The sequence below is a fragment of the Ostrinia nubilalis genome, chromosome 16, assembly GCF_963855985.1.
Source record: "Ostrinia nubilalis chromosome 16, ilOstNubi1.1, whole genome shotgun sequence".
Classification (NCBI taxonomy): Eukaryota; Metazoa; Arthropoda; class Insecta; order Lepidoptera; family Crambidae; genus Ostrinia; species Ostrinia nubilalis.
Genome location: NC_087103.1, coordinates 10,432,168 through 10,447,345, shown reverse-complemented (window position 1 = coordinate 10,447,345; position 15,178 = coordinate 10,432,168). Strand labels below are relative to the sequence as shown.

At 37.0% G+C, this 15,178-nt stretch overlaps 1 protein-coding gene across 9 annotated transcripts in view; it reads right to left on the bottom strand.

The window, feature by feature from the left end:
* Positions 1-504: 504 nt before the first annotated feature.
* The window catches only part of LOC135079375 (casein kinase I), a 40,241-nt gene continuing 25,567 nt past the window's right edge, over positions 505-15,178 (bottom strand). For 6 of the 9 annotated variants that reach the window (XM_063974024.1, XM_063974019.1, XM_063974022.1 and 3 more), the window contains exons 8-14: positions 14,841-14,989; positions 13,577-13,747; positions 9,566-9,646; positions 8,568-8,633; positions 5,974-6,096; positions 3,236-3,360; positions 505-688 (exon numbers count right to left, since the gene is read on the bottom strand). In XM_063974024.1, the coding sequence (XP_063830094.1) occupies positions 613-688; positions 3,236-3,360; positions 5,974-6,096; positions 8,568-8,633; positions 9,566-9,646; positions 13,577-13,747; positions 14,841-14,989 (791 nt within the window). In that variant the 3' untranslated portion in view covers positions 505-612. The remainder of the gene's footprint in view (positions 689-3,235; positions 3,361-5,973; positions 6,097-8,567; positions 8,634-9,565; positions 9,647-13,576; positions 13,748-14,840; positions 14,990-15,178) is intronic. The other 3 variants (XM_063974025.1, XM_063974026.1, XM_063974027.1) reach the window with 3 other exon arrangements.

Genomic DNA, 15,178 nt, shown 5'->3' with positions numbered 1-15,178 from the left:
TTTACCTAGCCTCGGCAAATGAAGCGATTCTATGGGTTCTTTAGAAACACATCCCTCGCTACGCATCCTCGCATAATATATTTGGTGGAAACGCAGACTTAAGATGGTACCGTGGCGTGTATCCTTGCATCCTAGCCTAGAAATGGAGTAACAGTGGCGATATTATACCGCGATGGTACCGTGGCGTGTATACTAGCAATTTACGCGCGAGCGATAAGCAGCAGCTTGGGGTCATTGGACGAAATTGCGTGTGCTCGGCGACCGGACTTTATAGTGGCTTATTCTACTATGCTATTCCCCGTTGACAATCCCCGTCAACGGGGATAAGTGAACTTTTTGTTCACTATTCCCCGTTAACGTTAAATTGGAGCTTATAATGGGGAACAATGAACTAAAAAGTTAATTAATCACCATTACGTTCAAAATAAAATCCTAATATAACGGGGAACAAAAAGTTCACTATTCCCCGTTGAAAATCCCCGTCAAATAGTGGAATAAGCCTTGATAGTGTAACCTAGCTTAGAAAAGGTTGTTCGAATCGCAACCGTCAGTACATCAACACACACGGACGCGGGGCGGGCGGGCGGTCGGAGGTCACGTGACTCGCACGCGTCACTTGCCCGCTCGCGCGGCGCACTTCTTCTTTTTGCGTTTGAAGAAACAGCAACACCTGGAATACACGGATTGTCTGCATGACGATTTACAGAGTCTGCCATGGTGTAGGTTATGGTTGTTGCTACTTTTTTGCTTGGGCTAAGCTCAGTGTAAAGCCATGTACTCACTAGGCAACATTTCTTGATAAACACTGTTCATAAACAATGTTTCATCATCTCTGTAAACAGTTTATAAACAGTCTATAAACATAGGTGATGACTGATGATACATTGTTTATGATACATGTTGCCGTGCTCCCCGCTATGAGTGGAGAGCAAGTGAGGACGGCCAAGTTTCAGAAACCTGTGTTTATGGTAAACTTGTTTCGCATTAATTAGTCATAAACAGTTTATCAACAAATGTTGCCTAATGAATACAAGGCTTAATATACAACTAAGGCTGGGTTGCAACATTTTACTTTAGCTAAACGTCAAAAATCTGTCAAACTCCATACAAAAAACACCGGTTATCGTTAAAGTTACCGTCAATGTAAGGTGGTGCAACTCAGCCTTAGTTCTGTGTGTTTAACGCTAAATAATATCCTAAACGTGATTTTAAAACTTGTACTGTCCCATCTGAGATACGAAGAGGGATGTTTCCTGGGTAAAAAAGCAATAGTTTTAATTAGTCCGTCAGTTAGCTTATCAAAAACTACTCGACACGTATTTTTCATTTTTTAAAACTAATGAAAATGTAAAGAGATAAAGCGTGCCAAAGTTCTAAAGAAAAGGCCCGTGACGTCTGTGAGTGCGTAAAAGTGCACACTTTGTGACGTCGCGTGGAACTTGAACGCACTATAACTTTGTAATTATTTGTTTGATTGACAATTAAAAATATACGTGTCCAATATTTTTTTATACTAAAATTGACGGACTAAAAAAATTTTTTTAGGAAACTAGCCTATTTAACTCAGTTAATGCCTGAGGTATGGGAGCGACACGGGAGGGGTGATTTTGACATATTATGGCGTGACAGAGCATACAAATCTGAAGCCTCACTGACGTTTGACGTCCCAAAAACACCAAACGCTAAACCTATATTTATTTTATCTTTTTTTATTGCATTTCTAATACTAATTCAATTATTCTATGTATTCCAAACATGATTTTAAAACATAGAAAATAATGACAGTCCTGAGATAGTCGATATTATCAAGTTTTAAAATAATGTTTTCCCAACTAGGTCTTTATATTTAAAAATCTTGCAAAGAAATATGAGCACAAATATGGTCATAAATTATGTTTTAAAAACACATTTTCAGTAACGTTTCAAATATGCAATTATCGGTAAATTGTCATGATACATTTTCACTTTTACGATTCTAATTGACTCGACTCGATTCGTGACGTTTTCGTTTTTACTTTGCGACGATGCTATTTTGTAGCCAATAATTCATCACCTTCACTTTTTAGTGATCTATTACTATCCAATTTTAATTAAATTACTAATTTGTTTCAAATTACGAACAATTATTTGATACAAACCTTTGCAGTTTGCACAACGGTCAATTAGACACGATAGAGTATTTTTTTATTACATTGTTTTGTTAATAATGCATTATCACTTAATAAAGGCAAATCAAGCAAGCATTAAGCGAACTGAACGTTATTATTTTAGTTTATTAGTAAGTAGTAAAGATGTTAATGCATCTTCATTAATTTTAATTTAAAATGAACATTTGGCGAACGCCAAGTGAGCGAAGTGAGGTTTAAAATTCGTCATTGTTATAACTAAAGAAATGGCCCTGTTTACCCTAATTTATATTTAAATGTATCCCTCTCACTATCAAAAATCTTACACGCGTGTTGAACACTAGTTTAAGATAACAATCCATTACTTCTTCTTTATTAGATCACTTTAAACTAGGTACCTAGTTTTCAACGAGCGTGTAACATTATTGAGGTACGGAGGTGAAAATTGGCTGCTGATTAAAAATGAAAAGGCTGATTTTTCAATCCACAGATTTAACTGTCAAATAAAATTGTCATTTTGACTTACTTCTCATACAAAAACTGATTTATTTTTTTGTTTTATTCTTCTGTTAAAGATGATGATTGAAAAATCAGTTCTAAAAAGAATAAAAATTGGTTATTATTTTAAGGACGTCACAAATGTATCAAGCCGGAAAGGGATCGTTACCGTATAACTCGAGGCGGTCAGTATTCTTTGTACGAAACTCCATACTGCTACGCACACTTATCCGCACCGAAACGTAAACGCCTCGCCTCCCTATTGACAGCGCGCGAAAGGCGATGACAGCTCGCGAAAGGCGATACGGTGTTGATCCCTTTCCGAGTTGATAAGTCTGCTATAGTTCCAAAATACTGAACTGTCCTATCCATGACATTGACAGCGGGGCGCCACCGTCAATTCCGGATCGCTGGTTCCGATTTTTGCCATATTGGAAACCATATAGTTGAACGATGGTAGCGCCCCCCTGTCATTGAGTTTGGTGGGACAGTTCAGCGTGGGTCATCTATATGAGCTTTAAACGTCAAGCGGCCACCAAAACTCACGACATCAAAAAAATGCAAATAAAAAGCTTGCGGCAAGCGGAAAATAAATAAAAATGTATCCGTACAGCTGGAAAACTGACTTGGTGTCGTCTACCACGTCGACCTCGTGGTGTGGCTGGGTTATAGGCGTGTTGCTGTGGCCCGCCGTCGGGTCGTCCGCTCCCAGCTCTCCGTTGGTGGAACTCACCACCTGTGGGTAAGGTCAGACTGAGGGATGCGAACCATTTTGGAGGTGAGGTGGTCAGTTTACGAACCACTGGGGTTGGGTGGTCAGTTTACGAACCACTGGGGTTGGGTGGTCAGTTTACGAACCACCTGGGAGTAAATTAAATCTTCACTGCCCGAATTATCAAATTGCCATTTGAACTGTAAATAAATAATAAGTTTTGCGTCCAGATCGAGACTGTTTAATGGCAATTTGCAAATTCAGAGGCAAGGTTTTACATACATTATAAATGCCTACCTATTTTTGCTCGGCATACAAAGACTTGAAATGAGTACCTGCTTTTCCGAGTCAGGTTAAATTTAATCTGTAATGTCCCTGTCACTTTAGGTGACATACGGTTTTAGTGGACGGTTAATTTGGTTCAGTTTTTTTTAAATTTATTACAATCAGATGTCTCCAGTGGGTCTAGACAAAGTGAAAATTTTAATCGCAAACCAGTCGAAAAGTGGTCGAAAAGCCCCTTTTTTGTATGGAGTTTTGACGAATTCGATTTTCGATTCGATCAAAAAGTGCGTTTTGTCTAGGGGGGCAGGTCGTGAAAAGAAAAGTGTTTCTTACTCTACTTAAAATATTTTAAAATCCAGTTGCCACTCTTCAAGAATGTTACGTGTTTATAAATGTTACTGTAATTATTAATAAACTTTTCTGAATACAATTTGTAAGAATCGGAGATACATGATGAAACCTTATGAAGATGTGTCTCAAAAATTAAAATTATATATTATTTTAGTCCGTAATATTATTGTGTAAAGCAACAATAAAACTAAACAACAAATAAGACAAACATCGAATTGGTGCAATCGTAAAAAAGCTGTCAGTGGTTTTTGGAATGCTTTAGGTGAACGAAGCTGAAAACTCAATTCAAGCATAAATTGAGATTATTGATGGGTTATTTCAATATTTAGACCAATCGCAAATATGCCGTAAATTACTTCTCCGTTGTGACTTTTAAGCGAGCCATACATTCAACTATTGTAGCATTTAAGTTGCAATAGTGGAATATTTTATTTGTAACATTTTTCTACTAAAATAACTGAAAGCCGAATCACACAACCATTGGACTTTTACACACGAGCTATATTGAGTGAAGGTTAGAATAAACTTTAACCCTTAATACGGCAACAAGAATACAGGGAACTATATTCAACTTTTGAATTATTCAAAAGTAAAAATAATTATTTTAATTGCAAAATAGAATCTTAATGCTTGTGTATAAACGCTCATAGGTTTGGGAGTTGACTATCAACTTGTTTCCTAGCCTATTTAGCTCTGAATGGGTTTTATGAATGAATATTGGCAGTTTGGCAGTGCTTAGTAATTAAGCATTGTTACGTCAATAGCACAAAGTTGTAAGCGTCATGCAGACCACACGTTTGCCTCCAAAAAATTCAAACTGACCGTTGACACGGATCCAGGAAATTTCACATACCGAAAATGTTTATTCTTCAACAGCTAAAAAATAAATACACCAATATACATTCACAATTAATGACAAAATAAACTGCGTAAATAATACTGTAAATAAATACCAGATTACAAAGGCATGCAGAATAATGTGATATCTAAAATATACTAAACATGTGAAACGATATTGAACACATAGTTTGATGCCCATCTTAGATATAGTATATTAGATTTAACAAAGGAGTACTTTAAAACCTGTACAAAATAATACAAAAAATAATAGATAAAATATTTAACTTTTAAATACACGAATTTCATTGGATTTGACAAGATAATATTAAGAAAATCAAGGGAATAATTTGACAGACAAATTAGTTTGGTATTTGAAAAAGCCAGAATAAAATGTTAACCCTTATTTATATCCAATCGTTTTCTGGAAGAAGTGTCTAAGACCCTACAACAGATAGATTTTTGGGGCTATTCCCACTGCTGCAACCGCCAATGCAGCCAGGATCTACAGCTTTAAAACCCAACCAGTGAAGGCCAAGTTCGTCCCAAGTGAAAGTTGGACTCGCAACTATTCCCAGATATGATGACCAACACTAAGAATGATCAGAAAATAAAGAGCTAAAGATGCGCTTCGGAGACCATTCCCATCTCTCTTTCCTACTACTGCGAAACTATGTAGCCAGGATTTACAGTAACTCCGAAAAAACCGAACCAGTGAAAGCCAAGAAAAGTGTCAATGAAAAGTCGATGTCATTGGACCTGCAAATAACTCAGAAGAGATAAAGAAGTGCAGTTAAAGTTTAAGAGAGCTGATCTCCCCTGCCCTTTTGTCCCTATGTCTGAGAGTCCTCCACCTGGACATGAGCTCCCCTGGCTTACCTGGAAGTCTTTAAATAGACTTCGGACGCAGGTTGGCCGTAGTAAGGACAATCTGGCCAGGTGGGGATTCTTGGATGGCTTGAACATGGAGTGCAGGTGCGGTTTTATTCCCCAGTCGATGAGGCACCTGATGTCATGCCCTGAGTGCCCAAGCAACTGCACTCAGGAGGATTTGATGAGTGCTACTGACAACGCCACTCTTGTGGCGGAGTTTTGGGATGACACTGTGTAGGTTTGTTGTCGACACGAAAAGAAGAAGAAGAAGTTAAAGTTTGTGGATGGTACCTGAACGGATCCGTGCCTATCCGCGGGGGTGAGGTGGCCGGTGGTGAGGGGCGTGGCCTTCCCGCTGGGCGGCCAGTTGCCCGTGTTGGCCGTCCCGCCGGTTCCCGAGTCCTTCACAGCGCCCTGAACACGCGATAGATTGAGAATGAAAGGTGCGAATGAAGTGAGAATAGAATAGAAAAAAGCTACTTCTTTCTGTTTATTTTTCGATCCAATACAGCTTATAATCTGAGAGAGAATAATAAAATAGATCGGTGGTAAAAAAGCTACTTCTTTCTGTTTATTTTTCGTTCCAATACAGCTTATGATCTGAGAGTGAAGTAATAGAATAGATCGGTGGTAAAAAAGCTACTCTTTGCTGTAGAATAGAGATGTAATATTGTTTTGAGAAAAAGCTAAGTACCTACTCCAAGATTTTAAACTTTCGCGTTCCATTTCAAACTAAAATAGAAAGTCTGCTTGTGACCACGGCTGCAGCATAGTAGCCGAAACGTCAAGCTGTGAGTATATGTAACTCAGTCTTAAGACCCATGTATTTCTATTTTAAGCTAAGTACTCCTTCTTGTTTATATGATGTGATATTGTTTTGGAAATAAACATAGCCCTTGCTGTTTATTTTTTGATACAATACAGATAATCTTCACAAGATCGCATGCTTGCGAATGAGAGTGAAGTGATCGTATAGATCAGTGGTAAACAAGCTACTCCTTGTAGAATAGAGATGCAATATTGTTTTGGAAAAGATAGTCCTTGCGGTTTTTTTTATCCAATACAGACAATCTTCACAAGATCACCGTGCTTGTGAATGAGAGTGAATTAAGAATAGAATAGATCGGTAACAAAGCTACTCCTTGCTATTTATTTATTGATTTTCAAGATCATGAGTTGGTTCAACGTCGCATGTAAACGTTAACTACATAATTAAGACCAAGTGAACATAGATTCCATCTGATACTTGTTTTGTCTTTATGTCCAATGAAAAATTTCAACTCACTATATCCATTTTAGGGTTAAGGACCTACAAAATACTCTCCAAAAGTAACGAATAGTATTTAAAATAGTACACTACTCATTTTTTAAAATAAAACTTGGTACAAATGAGCCTATACCACATTCAACATCACAATAAACAACGACAAACACTGATGCCTCATACATATTTCGGTAAAGGGATAAGGGACTTACACTCAAGCACTGTTCAGATTACACCTGACATGTATTACAGGCTGACAAGATCTAAGTATGGGGTCTCTGCTTTGCTATTTTGAAGGACTCTTTAGAAATATGGCTCCATGTATCAGTCCATAAAATGTGAAATAAATTCGTAGATTTTTGTCTAAAAATTTTGGCCGTTAGTTAAAATAAAAAAGTGCAAATTCTAACGATTGGTACCAAACATTCTAACGGCAAACGATTTTAGTAGAACTCTCACACAGTTTTTAGTAATCACTAATGCGTTAAAAAACGATCTTAGATGATATCACAACCTGTAGTACTAAACCATGATGGTAGAAGCATTCTCGAAAAATCCACACAAACTCTGGTTAGGGACTAGCGTGGTCACCCTACAAGCTCAAAGCAACGCGCCACTCTTGCAAGGTATGTACATAGCTCCATGAACAAATGAACGGTAAATGCCATCTATGGGAGTCCAAAAGAAACAATTGAAGGGGTGTTCCTGGACCATTCTCATTTGTATTTTAATGTAATTTAGGTTTTTGAAAATGCAACATACATATTTACATCCACGTAACATAAATGGCAATAATGGAGAAACACCCTCGACACATCTTCAATAAATTGGTCAGCAAATAAGCGATATTTTACGATTGATTTGAAGTATTGAAATGTAATCTAAACCATATTATGTAGGTGTGTTTTTATGATAAAAATCTACAACTACGAATAATGCTAAAATTCTAGCTAAAAGATTTTAAAAAGACTTGTTAAAACAACTTGTCATTTAAATTTTAAAATTTAATTTAACGTGTCATGTTCATTCAAAAGTATAAAGAAAGTCTAAAACGGTAATAGTAATGTAAGTTTAAAACCGATTAATGTTTTATTTAATAATTAAAATAGAAAATTTAGCAAACCAATTTACCGAACAAAGTCTATGGGATCATCGCCGGAGGTAGTCATGGCGATATAAGGGTCGATTCATATTGAAAAAACTAGTTTTATGTGTGTTGTCGGCCTGTTTCATGCAAAAGAAAAATTTGGTCATGGAAATATATTTTAACAACTTCATCTTTAATTTTTATGCATACGGTTTTGAGACATGACTAGTCATTTTCTTCATGAGCAATGGCCCTCATTGTGTTGAGGATAGTAGTAAATTTTAGAAGTTTGGCTGTGTAATTAAAATTCGGAACATAAAAAATCCGCTATTTTAGAAAACAAGTTGAGAAGCATTAAATAAAATAATCGTTATGTAAATAATAGAGATAATTTTATAAAATCAAATTACGAGTATAATGTAACCACATGGAAACGGCAGGCAACGTGAAATGTCCACTAGTCATCTCAGTATGAATCGCACCTCAAGGTCAACTAGTGAAAACAACTAGGGTATATTTGAATGGGGCCCAAACCTCTCCCGAAATTAGCGCCGCCTCATCGTCCTCAACCAAACCAATTATATAATCACACAAATCATCCTGCACCGAAAAAAATATAGTCAGTTCACCTGACGATTACGTCAACTCTCCGTATTGTAAGTACGGATCAATTGACTTGCATTAAATATTAGTGTAATGAAATAACTGTGTTATTAATTTTAGACAGTATTTTTTTGTTTTTCGTTTTGAATATACCTACTAGTCTCAAAAAATTATAATAAAAAGTGTCGCTACATGTAACAATGTATAAAATCATAAACTGAAATGTGTTAAACATCAACTATTGCTTTTACGGCATACTCTAATGAATTTATGTAGCCTCATTCATTTTATCTTAAGCCGGATGTACACTCTCGCGAGTAAACGATTCAGTAATCTTTCAAACAAATTATAAAGTACACAAAAAATAATCTTGAACTTAAAAATTATGTCACCTATATTATATACCTACTAGTCTCAAAAAATTATAATAAAAAGTGTCGCTACATGTAACAATGTATAAAATCATAAACTGAAATGTGTTAAACATCAACTATTGCTTTTACGGCATACTCTAATGAATTTATGTAGCCTCATTCATTTTATCTTAAGCCGGATGTACACTCTCGCGAGTAAACGATTCAGTAATCTTTCAAACAAATTATAAAGTACACAAAAAATAATCTTGAACTTAAAAATTATGTCACCTATATTAAAGGTAATCACAAGAGGCATTTTACTAAATTGGTTTTCAGATGAATCAAGATTTGAAATATCATAAAAGCTTGTCAATTCATTGGTTATACATTAATAACCATTCCATTCAGTCAACTTTAATCGGTCTTAGTATTTGTTCGCTACATTACCGATTCTAAAGGTGTCAAGATTTAACTTAATCGATTTGCGACCTTTCTCTTCGAGAGTGTACAATCGGCACTATGCCTAATGATAAACTAACTTAAAATCTACGAAAAATAATGACTTTTTAATACCTTATGGAAGGGTTGATGTCTGTCACGGTTCGGAGAGACGACAATCTCGTGTCCCGTTTGAATGGAGCCCACAGGGGTTGACTGGAATGAGCAATAAAAATCATATAAATCTATAATTTTAAATATTTATGAAATATTTCAAGCATCAATGTGTACTTAGCCTAATGTCGAATATGGGTCGAATTACAATGATGACGTAACTAAAAGGTAAGAACGTAACTAGTATTGTGGGAATACGACTAGTCCTGGGTTGATAAATCTAGTTTTAACTAGTTTTGGGCTGTTACTTCTCTGATTGTCAACTAAGGTAAATTACATGTTAATAAGTGCTATGGTTATTTGTGTAAAATGTGCAATGGTTTACTCATAGTGAGGTAATATTGGACAATAATTGCCATAATGAAACATAAAACTAAGTGATAGTAAAAAGCAGAGCGCTAGATAAAGCGGTAGTTTGAATTTGTTATAAGATTGAATTTGTCATTGAATATAAAATGAACCAATATTTAACACGTTACACGCCACGGGAGCTCACCGGTGAGTCTCGATCAATAAAATTTCTATTGTCTAAATTCTTTCCAAGTCTTTCTTTTAATGTTAAAAATTCAAACATAACCCCTTAACAGCCACGACAGTCTCATAAAGGGTTACAATATTATTTTTGGAACTCATCACTAAACCTGTCTCCCGGTTCATTTCACATCCAAACCTTACTGACCTTGTCAGACTTATTTCTGACGACATTTGACGGCGGCGCGTTGCGCAAGATTCGCATCACGTGAATGTTGACCGGCTGCCCAAGCATGCGGCATGCAACACAACGCCACCAGACATGCTTCAAAAGCTATGGTGATAAGTGGGACCACTCTGGTTAGAGATGTAGATTGTGGACCACGGCATTCAAATGGTTAAAGTGTGAGTGATCGTGAAAAATAATATCAAAATTGTGCCTTCTCATTTGTGTATTTCTTTTTCTTTTCTTGTCCTGTGTGGTGTATAAATTGTGTGTTCTATCTATCTATATGTACTTTTTTTATTGATTGATACATCAGAATGGTTCAATAAGGATAAGTGGGACCACTTTACCTAGCCCCATATTATCTACTTACGGCATTCAAATGGTTAAAACTTGTGAGAGAAAATCTTTTATTGGTTGATTAACACTAGAAATTGCTTATATTGTAGTCAGAGTGCAGTTGTTATGTTATGTTTTAGGTCGATGTTATCGCAAAATTCTTGCAGAGCAATTTTATAAAGCTGTTGTGTTTTGTTAAACGGAAACAAAACACTTATCCCACTATGTGAAACAATAAAGCGCAACAAAAATTAAATTTAAAATGTTGACAGCCTGTAATGAGTATTTTCGCCTCATTAGGTCCACAATAGTAACTTAAGTTTTAGCTAACAATCTGTGCATTTCACAAACATAAAATAGCCAGCTTGCTAATTGTGTAACTCATCTCATCCATCATTTTCTACCGCAATTCCTTTTCACATAAATTAAGCCATACATTTTTGTTGCAAAAACACCTTTATTGCATTTACATAAAGCACCACACGTTTAGCTGGATGAGTTATACAATTATGCTTTCAATCTATCTACAAATAAACCACACATTAAAGGATTTTTACTTTATTAAAGAAATAATAAATATGTATTTTCTACTAATGAGATCTAAGGGTATTCTAATTTTAACAATTCATTAACTAATTCACAACCATTGTTACAACTGCCAGTGTTGTTAGTTGGAAAAAAAGTGAAATAAAAAGGTAAACTTCAGTCTAAATAAAAAAATACCGAACTAGAAATCAGTGTAACTTTGTTTAGTGATTCTAGTTAAAGTTGTAATATTTAAATTATGTAGTAGCCGTCAAAAACTAACGCATATCGACTAGGTAACTTTCTTCGCTAAGATTTAGCAAAAACTTAGCATTTATAGTTTAATCCATAGCTTACGAGACACAATAGAAAACTAATTTGTGTCGCGCACTAAAGTCCGGTCGCCGAGCAGATAGAATTTCGTCCAATGACCCCAAGCTACCCATCCTTATCGCTCGAGTGTAATTTGTTGCTATCGCGACTATGCCACGGGCGGCCGCGGTGAGTGTAGGCTGTGGGGTCATTGGACGAAATTATATGTGCTCGGCGACCGGACTTTAGTCACTAACAAACTCTAGCATAGAGATGTGCTGTTATCGGGGAACTTTCTTAAGTCGAAATATGAGTATACCTGGTAGTAATATCCAATCGGTATTCATGTTACCGGTATTAATAATCGTCGAAAAGTTTCCGAAAACCGTACGTCTCTAAATACGAATTTCAAAGTCAAAAGACTTTAGCTGATTAATTGAGGTCAATATGGGTTACTTCTTCACGTGTTATACGTCTTATATAAAGCACCAAAGCAGCTATTAGTTATCCTAGATAATTTAGGCCTTTACAAAATAGTTCAAGGGCTCACACCTTGAACCATCTAACGATGGTTCAACGGTGGTCAACAAACAATTCTTCACCTTTGTGTCGTAAATAGCAAAGCATACTAATTCGGCGTTGAATCGATCGATTGGATACATAAAATTATACACGGCCTTTCTTTGGATTCGCCCTTGTACATGGCAACACTAAAGTTAAACTATATTTACAATGTTAGTAGTATCCACGTTTTTGTAAGTTAGAAGTGACATATTTTTATAGGTTACTTCATAGTTCGTTCAAAGTAAAATTGTATTTTTGTACAACACAAATCTGGGATGAAATTCAATGATGCTTGGCACGTCTTTGTATTTCAACCTACAATATTATTGACATAGAAAAGGTATATAGTTGAGACAGATAAATGAAATAGTATTTTAGCGAAATAAGAAAACAATAAAACAAGCCTTCCACACAAAATTTTGCTTGCAAAAAATGAAACACAAACACTAGCTTACAAAAAAAGAAACGACAGATTGCAAAACAACTTAATAAGCATTTTGTTTTTTTAGACGTAGTTATAGTTATGAACAAACTATCAAATATTTTAAAACAAAACGGTTTATTAATTTGTTTTGCAATCATTACTAACATAAAAAAGCAATTTGGTTATTTTGTCCATTACAAGAAGGCTTATTAGAAAACGGGATGTATCCATTTTAGTCAATCAATGGAAAATAACCAAATCTAGTGAGGTTTGTTACAAAAGCATATAAAAATGCATGCTTGTGTTAGATTAAAAAGGTGCAATGAAGAAAGCGGTAAAAAACAATACATACATTTGATAAAAATACAAGATATTTTAAATTGGAATATGTACTTCAAATATTTAGTTGTTACATCAATGTTCCTATAGAATGTACATAAATTGTTCTATGGCATAGATGTTGAGTCCCATGTTGTTTCAGCTCAGTACACACAGGAATTTGTATCGGCAGACATTCAAGTGGCCCTACACAAGACGCTAAGCTATAGAATTCTTAGCGTACCAAACAATTTTAATTTGCTGGGGTAAGCTAAACTACAAAATTATCTGTCATTTTATTGCTCTAAAACTGAACGGAACCCCTTAATAGTTGCATGATAAGCTCCAGAATTGTAAATATTTTAGTTGCATTCACATTTGTTGCCCTCAATCAAGATTGAGTCTTGTCATGCTTGTGCTAAGCTCCAAAATTGTAAAAAATTCAGTTGCAATCACACTAGCGCTAAGCTACAGAATTGTAAATATTTCAGCCCCCCTAGACAAAACGCACTTTTTGATTGAATCGAAAATCGAATCCGTCAAAACTCCATACAAAAAAGGGGCTTTTCGACTGGTTTGCGATTATAATTTGCACTTTGTCTAGACCCGCAGTCATTCTAATACTGTCAAACTGAACGGAACCTTATTATCCGCGTGCTAAACTCCAAAACTGTAAATATCTGTTATTCTATTGCGCTCAAACAGAATCCAACCTAAAATCACCCTACGTTACCTATTGCGCTCAAACTGAACTGAACCTAATCACCTAGCGCTAAGCTACGGAATTGTTTACCATCGTCTTGCCGGTCCAGTCGAACTCGCCGTCGTCGACGTAGCCGCGCCGCTCGAACAGATCGCGGAACATGCGCCGCAGCTGGTCGTAGTCGGGCGTCTCGAAGAAGTCCAGCCGCCGCACGTAGCGCAGGTACGTGGCCAACTCCTCGGGGTGGCCCTCGCATAACACCTGGAATCGTGCCGTAATCGAATCAAACGGGGTTTAAAAATAGTGTATAGTTGACACCATTTACACCACCATTCGATATTTAGCTTGCAAGAGACAAGATACCGAGACGGAAGACCGCGACCGTTACTTCACTTAGAGCGCTTTCACATTTAAGGCTTCAGCAGACCAAACGCGGGGCAGTAGCAGCGCAGTTAGAATGCGGCCCCACGCAAGTTGTAATACAAGAAACTCTTTGAAGTGTGTCACACCAAATTTGAACGCGGGCCCGCGCTCCTACCGTGCCGCACAGCAACTGCTGAACGACAAACGAGGCGGCGCGGGAGCGGGACAGAAGCGGCGTGAGCGCGGGCCCGCGCTGTTGTATTACTATGGCGGCCATATTAGCATGACACACCGGAGGCAGGGCGGTAACAGCGCGTTGAAAGCGGTTTTCGAATATTGAATTTTTTGCCCGCCCACGTTGCATTTGCTTTGAAACTGCGCTGCCTTCAGTGTGCCTACTGCCGCGCTGCTTCTGACCCGCGTTTGGTCTGTGGAAGCCTTTAGGCGATTTAGCAGTGCGACAGACGCGCTGCCGAAAATTTCATACTATGTGACAGCGGATGCATGCCTTGACATTATAAAAACGCCGCTGCCGCGCTGCAGTCGCGCTTCTAACGCCCTAATGTGAAAGCGTCTTAGGCTTCAACTACACCACCATAGGCCAATGACAGGTCGCGCGACCCATGACAGTCCACGCGACCAATCCTTGGCCTTTGGTGTGGTTGAAGCTTTAGGCCTCAGTCTCCCGCCTCTCTCGCTCGCTAACTGATGCTTATACGGTCGCGGTCTCCCGTCAGTACGAACCGCCGCCTTTAGTCTTTGGTCCGGAAATGGACGTCTCAGTTGAAAAAGAACACTAAACTGCATCCAGTCATAAAAGATATGGCACTCCCAGTCTAGTATACTAAAAATATAACCATAGTGTTTTGGCTTTTAATTTGATTTTTTTAAATCTATTTTTGTCTATGTTTTGCTGTGGGAAATTAAGTGAAAATTAATAAGAAGTCCAATGATACATAAGTAGCCTTATAAAAGAAATCTGACAACTCACCTCGATCGGTGTCGCCCGCTTGGTGTCACCAATTTTTTGGTATCTTTCTTTGAGTGTATCAGCTTTTAAACCCTGCCAGGGTAAGGAACCACGTAAAAAATACATAAACATATGGCCGAGAGCCTCTAGGTCGTCACGTCTAGATTGTTCTGGAAAATAAAAGAAAAAACAAATGTTAAACGAGCAAAATTAAATAAGTCTTTTGACAATACAATATAAAGAATGCCTTGTCCTTTTGGAAAGGACAATGTGATGCTTAACATCTATCTGTACGGGACTATAATTCGTATTTTTTTACATCATGTATTTTAAGGTTAGCCTGATTACAATGACAGCAG